We start from the raw sequence: 19,572 nt of genomic DNA on the forward strand, positions 1-19,572 counted from the left end.
ATCCATCCTGCCCTTGGTCAGGCCCTCTTCCTTTTTCCTTTCATTTTCCCCAGCATCATTGTCTTCTCCAAATTTTCCTGTCTTCTCATTATGTGGCCAAGGTACTTCATCTTTGCCTCTAATATCCTTTCCTGTGGCATTATTTCCTGGAGTATGGACTGGTTTAACCCACTGCACCACCAGGGGCTCCTACTTGATAAATTAAACATCAATAAATATGAAAAAAATACCAGTAAATCACTCCCTCTGAAAAAGTGGGTGCCTTTTAATTGCAATCTTAGACCAATGTGTATGTAAGGTGTTTTTCTTTGTTGTAATTCTGTGCTCAAGTTATTTTGGACTTATGGCAACTCTAAAGTGAAAATATCAGGGATTTGTTGGTCAAGACATGTTCGGAATGGGTTTCTTTGCCTTCTTCTGATTGAGTGTGACTGCTCAAGGTCATTCATTATGGTCAAAAGGGGATTTGAACCCTGATCTCTCGAGTTACACAGGCAGTCCATGAGTTACAAACATCTGAATTGCAAATGACTCATAGTTAAGAATGAAGGAGAGACAACAGGAAGTGAGAGAAATCTACCCCTCAGAAGGAAAATTCACTCCTGAAAGAGTGATCAAGGGGAAAAGATGTCTCAATTGAAGCCTTATCATCAATCCTTGTTTCCACAACAAGCCAATTTTTCCAAAATCCAATTATCACAGGTACAGAGAGTGAGGTGAAATTCTCTGAACAGGGGCACAGACAGCAAAACAAACACCACAGGGCTTCCCTATACTATCCTTCCCTATACTATCCAAAGCTACCTAGAGAGAAAGAGAGACTTTAAAATGTACATGTTCTGACGTACATACAAATTTAACTTAAGAACAAATCTGCAGATCTTTTTCATAACTTTGGGACTGGTGATCCCCATCCAACACATAACTAGGTCTGAACCTGCTTAACACCTTAAGATCAGCTGGGATCTTGTTTGCAATACCAATATCAATATAGTTTTTTTCCCAGTTTCTATATATGGTTGTGGAATCTGGACAATGAAAAAAAACTGATTGGAAGAGAATCAACCCATTGGAATTGTGGTGCTGGAGGAGAGTTCTTCAGAAACCGGCACTGCGCAAGAAAGCCAAATAATGGACTCTAGAGCAAATCAAGCATGAAACCTCTCTAGAAACCAAACTGACTAACAACTGACATACTTTGGACATATGACAAGATGCATTAGAAAAAGCAATACTTAATAATAATATAGTACTTTATTTCTAGACTGCCCTCTTTCCCTGAAGGGACTAAGAGAAAAAGGCAAGCATTCAGTGCCTCAGGTGAGTACAAAGGTATCAAAATAATACACAATAAAGCACAGTAATAACAGTGACCTAACGGTGAAGAACTAAGCATTGTGATGAAAAATAAAAGAATAAAATAAGACATATTTAACTAAAACATAAATAAACATTACAACAAATACCCTAAAAGCAATTTAAAATGCAGATCATTAAAAATGGCTGGCGCCGGTGTTTATTTAAAATGTATTGTGGCAGCCATTTAGAACAAGTGGGACTAGCCAGCATTCCAAGCTGTCTTAGTCCTCTTCTACTCCATATACTAAAGTGCATAGGTGTGTTTTTAAAAGTTTCTTAAAGGAGGGGAGGGGCCATTTTTATTTCTTTAGGGAGGGAGTTCCAGAGACAGCGAGCAATCACGGAGAAGGTCTCTCTCGTTCCCACCAATGTAGCTTGTGACAGAGAAATGCCTCCTCCATTGACTGCAGTGCACAGGATGGTCTATATAGGGAGATGTGATTAGACAAATATGCTGGACTCGAAGCATTTAGGGCCTTATAGGTAACAATCAGCACTTTGTATTTAGCCCGGAAATCAGCTGAGAGCCAGTGGAGCTGCCGCAACATGGGAGTCGTCCTCTCACTGGAGTTAGCAATCTGACCACTGATCTCTGTACTAATTGCAGCTTCAAAACTATCCGCAAAGGCAGCCCCATGTAGAGCGTGTTGCAGTAGTCCAAACGGGATGTGACTAAGGCAAGGCAGAAGAAGTGGAAGACCACATTTCAGATGGACAGACTCAAGGTGCATCTACACTGTAGGATTAGTGCAGTTTGACACCACTTTAATTGTCATAAAGGTAAAGGATGCTTGCCATAGATGCAGGCGAAACGTCAGGAGAAATGCCTCTAGAACATGGCTCTATAGCCCGAAAAAACCCACAAGAACCTAGCTTTCCATTTACTGGCGAGAGAGAAAACCCTGCATTTGACTTTCGTTTCTCGCTCTTTACCAGCGTCACAAAACTTGACTGTTGGGTACCAGAAAAGAAGCCTCAGACTCGCCAAGATTGCTTGAGCCTGTTTCATCCTTGAGTTTCGTTTCTGCTTCAGGCGCGGTTATTTCCCAACAGAAGCAGGAAAGCAGCGAGGAGGGCGAGAGGGAGTTAATACTCTGCTGCGGATTTGAAGCACAACACACAGCTGCTGCAGCCAAGAGACAGGGTGTTTGGTCGCTGAGAAACTCATTCCGGTAAGGAACTCATTCCGATATGATCTGATAGTAAACCTACAGGGCGCTCCATACAGGAGGAAAGGAGCATTAAGAATAAGAAAGGATCATGGCTGAGGATGTTCAGTTATATGAGGATGCTCAGTGATCCAAACCGAGTTTCTCACTCAACAGTTTTGTATAACTTTGTATAAAGGAAGTAGTTGCTGATCATCAGATTTCCAGTGTTTGTTTTATTATTTTATTTATTTATTTATTCAGATCTGTCATTGGTGAGGTTCAGAGTGCTCTGGATGCAGGGTGAACTACAACTCCTGTGTGGGTGGGTCAGTCCCCCAAACCCCTCCAGTATGTTCTGTTGATTCTGCAGGTTCTCTGTGCCACGTTTAACCTGGATTCATAATTGGTGAGCTTCAGAGGGCTCTCTGGATGTTGGGTGAACTATAACTCCCACCTTGATGGGTCACCCCCCCCCCCCCCAAAAGAAAAGGTTTGGTCCACGTCCATCATTCATGGGGGTCACAGTAGCCTGTGGAATTGGTGGGCTTCAGAGGGCTCTTTGGATGTTGGGTGAACTATAATTCCTACCTTGGTGGGTCACCCCCCCCCCAAAAAAAAGGTTTGGTCCACGTCCATCATTCATGGGGGTCACAGTAGCCTGTGGAATGGGTGGGCTTCAGAGGGCTCTTTGGATGTTGGGTGAACTATAATTCCCACCTTGGTGGGTCACCCCCCCCCCCAAAAAAAAAGGTTTGGTCCACGTCCATCATTCATGGGGGTCACAGTAGCCTGTGGAATTGGTGGGCTTCAGAGGGCTCTCTGGATGTTGGGTGAACTATAATTCCCACCTTTGTGGGTCAGCCCCCCCCCCCCCAAAAGATTTGGTCGACGTCCATCATTCATGGGGGTCACAGTGGCCTGTGGAATTGGGAGCCAATCAGAAAGCTGCAAGAAACATCATTGCACCACCCATCCGCCACCCACAAACATACATACATATATATATATATATATATACACACACACGCACACACACACACACACACACACGAATGAATGAAAGATAGATAGATAAGAGAGAGAGAGATAGAAAATAAAGATTAGGAAACAGTGCACACTCAGTACTGTCACTGCCAGTATTTAAAGCTCTTTTAAAAATTAAAAAACAACAACAAAAGAACTAAAAGAATAATTATATGTATTTTGATTTGCAGTTGTTTAGCTAGGTTCATGAGTATTGGAAAAAAATAAAATTATTAACTCATTTCAGAAAAGTAATAGATTCCATGTCTGCTTGGTTAGTTGGAAATTTCATTGCAACAGAGATGTTGGACTTATGAACTGACATGCAAATCAGAACACACACACACAAAAATGACAAGAGTCTTCCTTTTCTTTCAGGATTGTGGAGTCAGCGTGCCTACCCTTCAATTCCTCTATTTTCCTATTGTCTGATTCCAGCTATTTTATAAATAGCAAATGTGCAATAAATTAATTAGAATGAATAAATTTACTGTGGTAGTATGGTGGCACAGGAATTTCATCACCATATGAATCATTCTTAGAGTGACAGAACGTAAAATATATTTACTTCAATAAAACAGCTGAGCAAGAAAGCTTCCCTAAATGTCTATGGTAAAATATATATCGACTGAATCCAACTCCACCCAAAATTGCTTCCAACTTTACAGATCTGACACTACTGTCCTGCTTTCATTAAGAACTTCTTTTCTGTGATTTAACAAACTTATTTTCATTCTAGGAAAGCAAAAATGTCTGTCGAGAATATGAACAAAAATGGTCCAGTTTTACCAGGGAATGAGCAAGAAGAGGTACTGATCTTTGGCCATCCAAAATTATATCCAGTTGTTGTCAAAATCCATCTCTCCCTAATGCATATTTTGTATATTTGAGAACGTTTCTTAAAATCCAAGACACGTCCTGATCTGATACACCAGTAAGTGTCTGCAGTGTTAACAGTGGTATAAGGATAGCATCAATATTCAGTGGCAACCTTCCTCAAGAAAGGGCACATGTATTTGTAAATAAAAGAAAAATAAGACATTGGTTTCTTCTGCATTAAGCTATATCAAAATATGACTCACATGTTGACACTGTGAGAGGGGAATGGCTTTTCCATTCTTCAACCCAATGGTAATGCTGTAACCAGTGGAAGTGTGCCACCTCCACTGGGAGCAAAAAACAATTACCATTTTCTCAAAAAATGTCGGTCAACAATATAAAGGAAAATACCCCCACCATTTAAAAAGTGTGGCTCCAAATGAACATCCCTACAAGTGAACATATGGAAACCCATTATTATACATACTTAAACATTTATTTATTTATTTATTTATTTATTTATTTATTTATGTGCAGTTATGTATACACAATTGTATAATTTCACTAATCTGGTTGGCAGAACCTGGGAGGAGCATGTAGCAAAATATTTCATTACGTCTTGGAAATTGACCTGTTTAAGCACTAATTGTTGTTTTGGTTTTTTTCTTCTTCAGATAACAGAAGGGGCCTCTCTGTGCAGCCAATATGAGGCAAAGGTCCGTCCTTGCATTGACCTCATTGACTCCCTCAGAGACCTGGGTGTGGAAAAGGACTTGGGTCTGCCGGCGATTGCTGTGATTGGAGATCAGAGCTCTGGGAAGAGTTCTGTTCTAGAAGCACTGTCCGGCGTAGCTCTTCCAAGGGGCAGTGGTGAGAATACTTATTCAGTCTTTCCACTTTTAAATATTCATTTTTTAAAAAATAAAATTTTGCTTCCCTCCTTCCTCTCTGTGATGAAGTAGGCAGAGACAAGGGTGATGCCTTCTGTGTGGTGGCATTTCTTTCCCAAGGGAGATTGACCTCTGATGCCTTTGGGGTACTAAATGAACCTCGTTAAATACACACACATTCCTTTATCTCTAAATTTCTGTATATACTCGAGTATAAGCCACTTTTTTCAGACTGAAAAAGCCCCCCATGGCTTATACTTGGGCGGAAAGGCTTGAATAAAAAATAGTAAAAAAAAACCCCTCTAGAATGTTCCGAATTGCTGCACATGTGCACTGGGAAACCCATATGTGCGGATTTCACAGATGGACACTCAAAGAAATATGGTTACAGGTAAGCAACCTATGCTTTCCTCTCCTTCTCTCTCACAAAGCACGCACCTTCCTCTCCTCTCCTCTCTCAGCACCTGTCTTCCCCACTTTTCCTTATTCATATACACACAGCATTTTCCCCAAAATGTATAGTATCTATTTTTATTTTGAAATTTACCAGTAGTTGCTACATTTCCCACCCTCGGCTTATTCTCGAGACAATAAGTTTTCACATTTTCTTGTGGTAAAATTATTTATTTTGTGCATTTCTACCCCGCCCTTCTCAACCCCCAAGAGGGGACTCAGGGGTTGACACCTTGGCTTATACCTGAGCATATATGGTACTTGTATTCACCTTTTTGCGAGTTTTTTTTTTACTATTTATTTTCATTCGCCATGGTTTCATAATTGTTGGCTTTCTGGTTGTTTAGCAGAGTTTTAAAACCTATTGAAACAACTTTTGTTGTTATGAATAAAATAAAAACGTCTTTAAAATAAATTAATGACCCAATTTTTTCTCCCTTCTAGCTAAAGCATGCCAAAAATAGCTGAAATAAGTATGGCATGCAAACATTTCCAACAATATTATATTGCATTCTGCTGGTAGAAATAGTTATTTTTCTTTAGCCATTCTAGGAGTTTGTGGACATTTTCCAGGACACTGAAATCAGGATCTTTCTTCTCTTAGTATCTTTATTCATTTTTAAAGAATAAATAAAATTGTATGTGTTTTAACTTTATAGGTATTGTTACAAGATGCCCCTTAGAACTAAAACTGAAGAAAACGCACCACACAAAGGAATGGAAAGGGAAGATTGCATATTTGGATACAGTGCAAGAACTGAATAATTCGTCAGGAGTAGAAGAGGCAGTGATAACAGGTAACTGTCAGTGTTAACGCATAACAGTGAAATCCTATCAGATTCACACATACAAACTTCTTGTTTCTTGTTTTATGATGTCCTGCAGAACATATGCTACAATTGCAGAAGCTTGCAAACTTGCAACTATGCTATAGGTCGTAGCCATTTAGCAATTTGCTAAATGCTGAAGTGCTTTAGCCTTTCTTTTTTGGGGAAAATGCCATATCTTTCAAAATATTAAAATGTTAAAATATCTAAGTAGCAGCTACTAAAACTCAGAAAGTAAAGAGGTTTAGTGCCCAATTCAAGTGCAGGATTTTGGGCATCCAAATCTTGTTTCGCAGCATATTTTGGTCACAAGCATTCTTTTTTCCCTCATGAACACTGTTCCATGGTTTCGTAACCATTATTATTATTATTATTATTATTATTATTATTATTATTATGCTTTTTCTCTCCACAATGGAGACTCAAAGTGGCTTACATTAAAAGCATTTCAATATAGTTTTAAAATGTAAAAATATTAAAAATAATTAAATACAATTAGTATTAGGAACAATTCATTTAAAAACCACGAAAACATATTCAAAACTAAAAATGTCAGCACCCCCTAACTTGATCTTTAAAACCTTCTTCTTTAAAAGCCTGTCTGAATAAAAAGGTTTTAGCCTGCCACCGAAAGTACAGCAGAAGAAGGACCACTCTCTCATTCCCACCAACCGGGCTTGAGATGGAGGTGGGACCAAGAGAAGGGCCTCTCCTGAAGATCTCAGAGCCTGGGCAGGGGACACGGTCAGCCAAATAGCCTGGATCAGAGCCATCTATGGCTTTAAAGGTCATAACCAGCACTTTGAATTATACCCGGTAACAGACTAGCAGCCAGTGGAGTTGCTGCAACAGGGGGGTTGCCCACTCCCTGTAGCCAGCCCCAGTGTGCAACCTGGCTACAGTTCTTAAGACCAGCTGAAGTGTCCAAGCACTCTTCAGAGGCAGCCCCACATAGAGTGCATTACAGTGATCCAGATGAGATGTAACTAAGGCATATACCACTGTGGCCAGATCTGGCTTCTCAAGGAATAGGTGCCATTGGCACACAAATTTTAATTGTGCAAAGGCCCTCCTGGCCACTGCCGATACCTGGGCCTCCAGGTTCAATGCCGAGTCCAGGAGGACCCCCAAGCTGAAGACACAGTAAACATGAGTTTAAAATTCATGCTTACAGACTGGCTGGGTAGGCCTGCCAGAAGAGACAGGTCTTTACATGGTTTTTAAATTCTGACAGCTAATCTAGCTGTTGGAGCCCTACTGGCAGGTCATTCCACAGTCTTAGAGCGGTTGATGAAAGGTCCTCTGGGTGATGGTTGCCAGTTGGGTTCTGCCAGGCTGGAGTAACCACCCCCCAGTGTCCCTCAGTGTGCAGGGTGGATTGTACAGAAGAAGGCGATTCTTTCGATAACCGAACTCCAAAACTCTGGATGACTCCCCCAGTGGTTTCATGCATATGCTAAACAACATGGTGGACAGAATGGATCCCTGAGAGACCACAGATCAATGGCCATGTGTTTGAACAGGAGTCCCCCAGCATCACCTTCTGGGCACGGCCACACATCTGTGTGGTAGATCAAATTGTTTTGTACCAATAGCTTCTTTTAACCTTGTCTCTCATACTGTTTTCTCTTATTAATACAGCTCAAAATAAAATGGCTGGTAAAGGAGTGGGCATTAGCCATGACTTAATTAGCCTGGAAATTTGCTCCCATGATATTCCAGACCTTACTCTAATAGATCTTCCAGGGATTGCAAGAGTTGCTGTTGGTAACCAGCCGGAAGACATTGGAATGCAGGTAAAATAGACATATGTTCTTGAGTGACAGGAGTCTTAACATTATTCGAATAGGTTCATGAAAGTATAAGAGAACTTCCTATAATATCAGACTTGCCCATGCTCTAAAATGATCAGCTTGCATTCCTTCTCAAATGCCACCTCTGGTTGTAAGGAACATCATTAGTTTACTGAAATCTCTGCCCTTGGAGATTTGGCTGTATCAAAGTTGTTATGTTTTCTGTGCTGATCAAATAAAACTGTGTTCATACAGTAAGATATTTTAACACTTTTCGGCCCAGCTTCTGCCAACCTAGCAGTTTGAAAACATGCAAATGTGAGTAGATCAATAGGTACCGTTCTGGCGGGAAGGTAACAGTGCTCCAGCCGCATGACCTTGGAGGCATCTATGGACAATGCCAGCTCTTTGGCTTAGAAATGGGCCACCCCCTAGAGTCAGACTCAACTAGACTTAATGTCAAAGGGAAACCTTTACCTTTACCTTTATATTTTATCTCCTGCTTGCAGTGTAACTAATGTGTGCTGTGGGTAGTGTTTTCAATTGTTGGGCTCCAGGTTCCTAGATGAGCTTTCTCAGAATCTAAGCATATGTATTAAAAGAGTTTGGGGAATAAAATGGAATCATGCATGTCTCAAACAACATGGAGTTAAGCAACAGTCTCGCAATGCTTCTTTCTGAAATTAATCCTGTAAATGTGATTGAAACCACTGTCTCACTGAATCCCCAAACACAGAATCAAACTAACATGATCCCATAGTTGATGGTATCAGAAGCCCAAATGTAACAATAACCATGATGGTTGTATAGATGCCCTGTTCCCTAGATGCCCTACTATAATGCTTTCAGGTGCTTACAACAGTTTCAAAACTCACAAAATTTGAAATCTTCCAAATCCTAGTCAAACATTCACAATGTGTTGAGGTGAATGTGAAGAGACGTCCATGTGGTCCTAATACTGAAATTGCTTCTTAAAAGCTGTCCTATTTGGTCCAAGTTCATTTTAAAAAGGCTCTGCTTATAGATATTATCTGGGGTATTTTATTTATTTATTTATTTCGAACATTTCTACCCCACCCTTCTCCCCCCCTAGGGGGGACTCAGGGCAGCTTACATCCGGCACAAATCGATGCCAACAATTACAATAAAATGCAATAACAATAACACAATAGTTAAAAACATACAATTGGTACAATTAATACAGTATTATCAGGTCTCAGGATGACAGCATGTATTGGTGGTGTGCGGTGCAAGTCTTGTTTGGATTGTCTTTTTGCAGATAACTACATTAATTCAGAAATACATTAACAAACAAGAAACAATCAATTTGGTGGTGGTGCCAGGTAATGTAGATATTGCAACAACAGAGGCACTGAAAATGGCACAGGAAGTAGACCCACAAGGAGAGAGAACTCTTGGTAAGTAAATAAAACACTTGTCATTATAGCAAAGAAAATTCTTTACAATCAGGATAGTATTTTCTGCTCACTCTAGTAGCATCCTAGAACTCATAGGCTAAAACCTTGTATTCCTAAGTTAGCTTCTACATGTTCATGCTGCATAAATTCATGGTGCCAGAATTGTATTGCACCAAATCCTGTATGTAACCACTAGTTAGTTGGTGCTCAATATCTGAGTTTGCTAATAGGAAAGTAAACTTATAATGGCAAAATTTACATACCTAATGCCTATGCTTTTCGTATGTGATGCTTCAACAGATATTCCTGGAAACTGGCTCTCTTGAATAGGAAGAGGTCTTTATGTGATGTAAACTGCCTTGAAAGGTGGAATATAAATTCAATTAACATATACCCTGCATGACAATTCTACCAATCTATACCAGAGTAGCCAACTTGAAAAAACTCTAAACTTTTAAAGAAGATACATTGAACAAGGATTAAAAATAAATAAGGAAAAACAGTCAGTTGTGGGGAGGTGCAGCAACTCACCATCATTTCCCCAGGGTGATGAACTTGCTAAATAAGGAGAGGTCAATGCTCATATTGTTGTTTATTTATTCAGTCGCTTCCGAGTCTTTGTGACCTCATGGACCAACCCACATCAGAGCTCCCTGTCAGCTGTCACCTCCCCCAGCTCCTTCATGGTCAAGCCAGTCACCCATCCATCTCACCCTTGGTCAGCCCCTCTTCCTCTTTCCCTCTATTTTCCCCAGCAGAATTGTCTTCTCTAAGCTTTCCTGTCTTCTCATAATGTGGCCAAAGTACTTCATCTTTGCCTCTAATATCCTTCCCTCCAATGAGCAGTCGGGCTTTATTTCCTGAAGTATGGACTGGTTGGATCTTCTCACAGTCCAAGGCACTCTCAGAACTTTCCTCCAACACCACAGTTCAAAAGCATCTATCTTCCTTCGCTCAGTCTTCCTTATGGTCCAGCTCTAACATCCGTAGGTTACTACGGGGAATACCATTGCTTTAACTATGCAAATCTTTGTTGCCAGTGTGATGTCTCTACTCTTCACTGTTTTTTCAGAAATGGTCATTGCTCTCCTCCCAAGAAGTAAACGGCTTCTAATTTCCTGGCTGCAGTCTGCGTCTGCAGTAATCTTTGCACCTAGAAATACAGTCTTTCACTGCCTCCATGTTTTCTCCCTCTGTCTTGCACCTCAGAGTAGAGTCACCTTGCTTCAGACACCAAACGGCACACAAGCAATAGTTTTTTATGGTTTGTTAAAATAAAAGATAAAAAGTTCAAAAAGGCAAAAGTATAGTTCCAAAGATCAATATAAGGTAACACTGGAAAACAGGATCCACAAAGATATAAGCAAGGCAAAGTCCCATGAGAACATGACTAAGTCCTGAAACCATGAACATGAAAACTGCAAGATAAATCCTAAGTCTCTTGGCTGAAGCGAGAAGTTGCTCTGACACTGGGGTATTTTCAAACAGCCGTTTTAATACCCTTTGAGAAACATGAAGGCGTTCCTCTGGCCCTTGGCCTCCCTCTCTCTTTTGCTAGCGATTCTCACACTTCTTTGAACCTTAAATTCCAAGCGATCAGCTCGATCTAAAGCTCCGGCCTCATCAAGGTCAATCTGTTCGTTAGTGCTTTCTTGCTCATTATCTGGCTGAGAACAACTGTCCTCCCTTCCTCAATCAAAATGCACCTGGATTTCAGTAGTTTCATTATCAACAGCATCATCCTTTGCTGTGGGAAACAACTGAACTTCTGTACCCTGCTCTTCCTCGTCTATCACATCACTTTGCACCTGACTGTGAATCTGAATCCCATCATCCACATCAGACTCATTGACACTATCACTTTGTGATTCCAGCTGAGTCACAACCCTCTGTTTTCCAGTTATCAATCATTCTTGTTGCCATAATCTTGGTTTTTTTATGTTTAGCTGCAACCCAGCTTTTGCACTTCCTTTATCACATTGATTAGAAGATTCCTCAGCTCCTCGCTTTCAGCCATCAAAGTGGTGTCATCTGCATATCTGAGGTTGTTAATGTTTCTTCCAGCAATTTTCACCCCAGCTTTGCATTCATCCAGCCCCGCACATCACATGATGTGTTCTGCATACATGTTAAAAAGATTGAGTGAGAGTATGTACGCCTTTCCCAATCTTGAACCAGTCTGTTGTTCCATGGTCAGTTCTTACTGTTGCTGCTTGGTCATTATACATTATTGTTCCTCAGGAGAGAGACAAGGTGATTTGGTATGCCCATACCACCAAGAACTTGCCACAATTTATTATGATCCACACAGTCAAAGGCTTTAGAATAGTCAATAAAACAGAAATATATGTTTTTCTGAAACTCCCTGCCTTTCTCCATTGTCCAGCGGATATTGGCAATTTGGTCTCGTATTCCTCTGCCTTTTCTAAACCCAGCTTGTACATCTGGCAACTCTCGCTCCATGTATTGCTGGAGTCTTCCTTGCAGGATCTTGAGCATTACCTCACTAGCATGAGAAATAAGGGCACTGTAGGAAAGTTTAAGCATTCTTTAGCATTTCTCTTTTTTGGTATGGGGATATAAGTTGGTTTTTCCAGTCTGATGGCCATTCTTGTGTTTTCCGTATTTGCTGGCATATGACATGCATCTCCTTGACACCTTTCTCGTATTAATGCAATGGTAATGCAATGCATTGCTTGCTAGTAAACATGCATCAGCCTGCTCAGCAGCTAGAACAACAACAAAACATTTATTTATACCCTGCCCTCTTCCCCCCCCCCCCCTTCCCCGGGACTCGGGACTCACGTTGGGAACAACAGGGAACACATTGTGGTATTTAAGATGATGACAATAACAAAGAAAGTGATAATGATCCCAGCTCTTCTAGATTACCTCATTTGGATGAAACTCTTTAATTTTTTCCATTTCAGATATCCCTTTCTCATTATACTCTCAAAGGCCTCTTCCACACAGTTGCATAAAATCCACATTGAACTGGATTATATAGCAGTGTGGACTCAGATAATCCAGTTCAAAGCAGATATTGTGGATTATATGCCTTGATATTCTGGGTTATATGGCTGTGCAGAAGGGCCCTATGATATTTTCATTTAAGTGATTAACAAACCTGTTTCTTTAGGAAGTTTTTTAAAGTTGTTTTCCAAGGATCAATTGTCATTCTCTACCAAAAAAAAAACCACCCAAACAAACCCCAGTTAAAATGCACAGAATAAAATTGGTTGCCAAGGAAGACTAGAATCACTTTTGATGAGTAGCTGGTTGATCCTACCTAAGTAGTCCATGTATTTCCTCACTTGGAAAGCTTCCTAAGTCATAAGGGCAGATTCAAGGGCAAGAAAATTGAGGGAAGAGGCTGTTCATAGATGGAATGTTTTTTTGTTCCACATGTCTTCCATTCTAATTATTAAAAGTGTGTTTTCTTTCTTGTGTTTTCCTTATTTCACAGGCATTGTGACTAAGCCTGACTTGGTTGATAAAGGAGTTGAGGAAGAAATAGTTGACATAGTTCAGAATCAGAGAGTTCCCCTGAGAAAAGGATATATGATAGTTAAATGTCGTGGACAGACTGACATCAACAAGAAAGTGAGTTTGAAAGATGCAATCCAGAACGAGAGAAGATTTTTTGAAGAGCACACCATTTTCAGGTAGCTTTTAAAAAATAATAATAAAATAAAACAGAGGCTTTCATGGCCGGAATCACTGGGTTGTTGTGGGTTTTCCGGGCTGTATGGCCATGTTGCAGAAGTATTATCTCCTGATTTTTCACCTGCAACTATGGCAGGCATCTTCAGAAGTTGTGAGATATGCACAACATGAAGGATTCAACCCACTTCATAGAAAAAATCAGCAACCTGAAGCTCAATACTAATGACAAACTGATCAGCTTCAATGTGGTGTCTCTATTTACCAAGGTCCTGCTAGCAGACACCATTGCACTAATCAACCAGACGTTCCCAGGAGACATCACAGCTGTTTCACCATTGCCTCACCACAAGTTACTTTCAGTGGGAAAATGAATTCTATGAACAGAAAGCTGGAGCAGCCATGGAGAGCCCTCTCAGTCCAGTCATAGCAAATTTCTACATAGAACAATTTGAAAAGCAAGCCCTGGAAAAACAACAAAAGAAGGCCATTCAGATATGTGGATGACACCTTCACCATTTGGAGCCATGGAAAAGAAGAACTAAATAGGTTCCTGCACCACCTTAACAGCATCCACCCAAACATCCAATTCACCATGGAAAAAGACAATGAAGGAAAACTGCCTTTTCTAGATGTCATAATCATCTGCAAACCAGATCAACAACTGGGTCACACAGTTTACAGAAAACCTACACACACAGGTAGATACCTACATAAAAACTCCAACCATCACCCAAGTAAAAAAAGAAGCACCATTAAAGCCTTGGCAGACCGTGCCAAGAAGAATCTGCGAAGCCTACTTCCTCCAAGATGAATTAAACCACCTAAACTGGGGTTTACAAGCCAATGGATACTCCACCAGTGTTCTTACCATACATCAAGGGAACCACTGGCCGCCTAGGGAAGCTGTTGAGGAAACACAACCTACAAACTATCTACAGACCCACTAAGGAAATCCAACAAATGCTCCATTCAATGAAGGACAAGAGAGATCCTCTCACCTCTGCAGGAGTCTACCATATACCATGCAGCTGTGGACAAGTCTAGACAGGGTCCACCAAACGCAGCATTTCCCAAACACGAATCAAGGTGCATGAAAGGCAAAGCAGACTAATTCATCCGGAGAAATCAGCCATTGAAGAGCATCTGATGAACCAACCTGGACACAGCATATTATTTGAGAACACAGAAATGCTAGACCACTCTAATAACTACCATGTCAGACTACACAGAGAAGCCACTGAAATCCACAAGCATGTGGACAATTTCCACATAAAGGAAGGAACCATGAAAATGAACAAAATCTGGCTACCTATATTAAAAAAACTCTAAAATCATAACAGCAAATAAAGAACGCTCAAAAACAGGGAAACTCCAGACAATAAACAATCGGGGACAGCTAATCACCCATTGACAAAGTAAGACGCCACACCTGAAACTTCATGGCCATTAAATGCTAATCAAGGTGGCCAATAGAAACATTCACACCTACCTTCTTTCTCCCATCCTGGACATTCCACAGATATATAAACCCTGTTTTCCTAGTTTCCAACAGACCTCACAACCTCTGAGGATGACTGTCATAGATGCAGGCGAAACGTCAGGAGAGTGCTTTTGAAATATGGTCATACAGCCATACACACAACAACCCAAAACATAGGTGGATACCTCAGATTGTGTTTTTTCTTGGCCTATGTTATGGGTTAAATAAGTGCATGCTGCAAAATAGCTGTGGTACTTTCAGACATTCTGTACTGCTCTGTGAGTTGAATATATGCAGAACAAGACAGCAGACTCTTGAGGATTTAGATGGAGGATGAAATGAGCCTTAGGGTAGATAAACAATGAACACTGAACAAATAACTAACTGAATTTAAAATGTGTCACAAATCATTGTTATGTGTGGATTTGATTGTAAAATATTCATAACAGAAGTTGCCTTTGTTTTAAGCTTGGGGGGGGGGGGATTTTGAAAACCAATTTCTTGTCCACATTATGAAAGGAAAAATAAGTTTAAAAATACAACCACAGAAGAAAGGTGAAAGAAATAAAATCAATTAAAATGAGTAATAAAAGTGAGAGGAACAATGAACAAGTTCAAATCCATTGCAGCGCTCCATCCAGTATTAACCAAAGAACAAATAGAAAACCCAACAAACCTAGAAGCCTCTCAATATTTGATAAACTACCAGCACCAAGCACAATGATATTTATTTATTTACTTTATTTATATACCGCTCTTCTCAGCCCTTAGGCAACTCAGAGCGGTTTACAACAGTTTAGATGTACAGGATACAAAATCATTATGCATTTAAAAAACAAAAGTCATTAACATCATTAACATCAGCATCAAAACCTCAATACATCAATATAACAAATCCATCCAGTCTAGTCGGTGAAATCAGGATCCAAAACTCGTTATCCATTATTCCGTGTTCCAATAATCAGTCAATCAATCACACTGCTTAGTCAAATGCCTTTTCAAACATCCAGGTCTTTACTTTCCTCCGGAATGCCAGCAAGGAGGGGGCCGATCTAATATCTGCAGGAAGGGCGTTCCACAGCCGAGGGGCCACTACTGAGAAGGCCCTGTCTCTCGTCCCCGCCAGGCGTTCTTGTGAAGCTGGCGGGATCGAGAGCAGGGCCTCCCCAGATGATCTTAATGTCCTAACTGGTTCGTAGGAGGAGATGCGTTCGGACAGGTATGTCAGGCCAGAACCGTTTAGGGCTTTAAAGGCTAAAGCCAGCACTTTGAATTGTGCCCGGTAGCATATTGTGGAGCTGGCGCAGCAGAGGAGTGGTATGCTCCCTGAGTGCCGCTCCTGTTAGCATCCTGGCTGCCGATCGTTGGACCATTTGAAGCTTCCGAGCAGTCTTCAGAGGCAACCCCACGTAGAGAGCGTTGCAGTAGTCTAAACGGGATGTGACTAGAGCATGGACTACCATGGCCAACCCGTGATATAACCCACTCACCTCCCCATATTTTCATAGTCCGAAAATTGGGGAAATAGATAAATAAATATGACATAATGAATTACAAAACTTAAAAGCCATACTCAAGTAGCATCAAGAAAACTGATGTGTGGGTAGGAAGAAGAGAACAATGATAAATTCAAATTTTAGCCACCTGGACTGCCTCTGAAAAGAGGCAGAAAAGCCTCCAAAGTAGAAGGAGGGGATGATGAGATATAAAATAATAATAAACCTCCACTTTGTCTCTTGATATCAAGCTCTGCAGCACAAAGCATGCTTCCTCTTCCTGCTTCTTCCTCATTTTCCTTCCTTCCTTCCTTCCTTCCTTCCTTCCTTCCTTCCTTCCTTCCTTCTTCTTGTGATTACTGCTTCTACTGCTTGTCATGAAATAGGACATTTCTGTAATACAAGGAAGAAAGAAACACTATCACAAACAGAAACATTATCCTCCATATTGTTCGCATAAGAATGCCTTCAACATTCTACATAGTTTTGTTGGAAAAATACCAATATTTTCAGGCTTAGGTGATAGTTTAACATAATTGATAGCAATGCCTTGTGTACAATCCCTGCATAAAATTTAGTGGAAGAATGTACTGTTGGGCTGGTTCACTTTATCCCATTAGACCAGTGGTTCTCAACCTGTGGGTCCCAGGTGTTTTGGCCTACAACTCCCAGAAATCCCAGCCAGTTTACCAGCTGTTAGGATTTCTGGGAGTTGAAGGCCAAAAACATCTGGGGACCCCAGGTTGAGAACCATTGCATTAGACCAAGCATAGGCAAACTTCGGCCCTCTAGGTGTTTTGGACCAACTCCCATGCTTCCTAACAGCCTAACAGCTGTTAGGAATTGTGGGAATTGAGGTCCAACACACACGGAGAGCCGAAGTTTGCCCATGCCTAGAGTGTTGTTCCCAGTTGTTCTTGTTCCCACTGGCCTTATATGGACAGCACATCCAAAACTGGTTGGAACACTAAGGGCTTGGATATCTGGATTAACCACCTAGTTGAGGACTGTCCTATGTATGTTTTATATTACACTTGTAAGCAGGTATTGGATATGGCATCCTTTGTGACTAGAAGACTGGAACCATTGGGTTTTGTTAGGCATAAGAAAAAAACTACCTTGCCTTATTCTGCTCATCCTGAACATTTCAGTTTTAACAGCCAGACTTGAGATAATATTTGAAATTCTCTATCTGTCTAGGTACAAATGAAATATATTAAAATGTGATCATTTATTGTGGTTGGGTTTTTTTTTTTCAGGTCCCTCTTGGAGGAAGGTAAAGCCACCATCCCTCTTCTGGCAGAACGGCTTACGCAGGAACTGATAGAACACATTAATGTAAGAGAGAAAATATATTTCAGAACTTAAAGTAGGGAAGTAGATGTACATTTATTATGAACTGAACCCATGATTTACTAGAAGCTGGGTCGTGCTGTTAGCTGTGCAGTCATGTAGACTATCTGTGTAAGAAAAACCTACATTTGAGCACTGATATTTGTATGTGTAAACTTTGGCATCTGTAACAGGGCCAAAGCATGCCCCATTGTTCCCATGAGAAGAGGACTTCTGTGAACACCAGTCTTTAGAGGGAGCTATTAGGATTTTACAAGATACTTTTCAGATTGAATTGGGCAACATAGAAATATGAAAATTTCATGCTTTGAATGTCAAATCTTTGCTAATGTAATATATGTTTCGTTTACTACTTTTCTCACTTTCCTTCTGTTAGTTAAGACCAGCATAACATACAATTTTGTATGAAAAACATATGTAATATGGGATTTAGGTTTTAGATTTCATTTTCTTTTATAAAGTGGGATGTAGGGAGGGATAAGACTCAAATTTCCCCTCTTCCATTCTCCAGTACCAAGTTGATTCCCTTTTACAAGGTCCCCCATGACCTTCTGGCAAACAAATTAGTCAAATGTGGACTAGGCAAAACTACGATTAAGTGAATCTGTAATTGGTTAAGCGAACAAACCCAAAGGTGCTCACCAATGCTTCCGCTTCATCCTGGAAAGAAGTTTTGAGTGGAGTGCCACAGGTTTCTGTCCTGGGTCCAGTCCTGTTCAACATCTTTATTAATGAGTTAGATGAAGGGTTGGAAGCCATGATCATCAAATTTGCAGACGACACCAAATTGGGAGGGATAGCCAATACCCCCAGAAGTCAGGAGAAGAGTTCAAAATGATCTTAACAGATCAGAGAGATGGGCCAAAACTAACATAATGAAGTTCAACAGAGACAAGTGCAAGATATTTCACTTAGGCAGAAAAAATGAAATGCAGAGATACAGAATGGGGGATGCCTGACTCGAGAGCAATACGTGTGAAAAAGATCTTGGAGTCCTCGTGGACAACAAGTTAAACATGAGCCAACAATGTCATACGGTGGCAAAAAAAAGGCCAGTGGGCGTTTGGCCTGCATAAATAGGAGTATCGTGTCTAGATCCAGGGAAGTCATGCTCCCCTTTATTCTGCCTTGGTCAGACTACACCTGGAATCACAGTGTGTTCAATTCTGGGCACCGCAATTGAAGGGAGATGTTGACAAGCTGGACTGTGTCCAGAGGAGAGTGACAAAAATGATCAAGGGTCTGGAGAACAAGCCCTATGAGAAGGCAGAGAGGAGACATGATGAGGGCCATGTATAAATATGTGAGAGGAAGTCATAGGGAGGAGGGAACAAGCTTGTTTTCTGCTGTCCTGGAGACTAGGGCGTGGAACAATGACTTCAAACTACAGGAAAGGAGATTCCATCTGAACATGAGGAAGAACTTCCTGACTGTGAGAGATGTTCAGCTGTTGAACTCTCTTCCCCGGAGTGTGGAAGAGGCTCCTCCTTTGGAGGCTTTTAAACAGAGGCTGGATGGCCATCAGTCAGGGCTACTTTGAATTCAATTTTCCTACTTCATGGGGTTTTGGACTGGATGGCCCATGAGGTCTCTTCCAAATCAGTGATTCCATGATTCTATACCTGTTAGCTACTGTTCCCTTCTCTACAGCTAGTAGCAGATTTAGGACAATATACCTGGGAAACTGTTGTGAAGAGAAACAGTTTCCACCACTTCCCAGACCCTTTCTACTCAGGCTGTATTCCAGACGTGTTTTTAGGAAAAGACAAAGGGAAATCTAGATACAGATCTGTTAAACCATGGCTGAAAGTACATTTGGCAATATACCTTTTGCCAGATGATTT

General features: G+C 40.8%; 1 protein-coding gene across 1 annotated transcript in view; it reads left to right on the forward strand.

The window, feature by feature from the left end:
• Nucleotides 1-2,313: 2,313 nt before the first annotated feature.
• The window catches only part of LOC132771833 (interferon-induced GTP-binding protein Mx1-like), a gene marked incomplete at its 5' end in the record, with an annotated part of 33,105 nt that continues 15,846 nt past the window's right edge, over nt 2,314-19,572 (forward strand). The window contains 8 exons of the mRNA XM_067466232.1: nt 2,314-2,531; nt 4,273-4,342; nt 5,027-5,222; nt 6,355-6,492; nt 8,164-8,318; nt 9,595-9,733; nt 13,200-13,398; nt 17,635-17,713. Of these exons, the coding sequence (XP_067322333.1) occupies nt 2,314-2,531; nt 4,273-4,342; nt 5,027-5,222; nt 6,355-6,492; nt 8,164-8,318; nt 9,595-9,733; nt 13,200-13,398; nt 17,635-17,713 (1,194 nt within the window). The remainder of the gene's footprint in view (nt 2,532-4,272; nt 4,343-5,026; nt 5,223-6,354; nt 6,493-8,163; nt 8,319-9,594; nt 9,734-13,199; nt 13,399-17,634; nt 17,714-19,572) is intronic.

The sequence above is a fragment of the Anolis sagrei genome, chromosome 3 (assembly GCF_037176765.1).
Source record: "Anolis sagrei isolate rAnoSag1 chromosome 3, rAnoSag1.mat, whole genome shotgun sequence".
NCBI lineage: Eukaryota > Metazoa > Chordata > Lepidosauria > Squamata > Dactyloidae > Anolis > Anolis sagrei.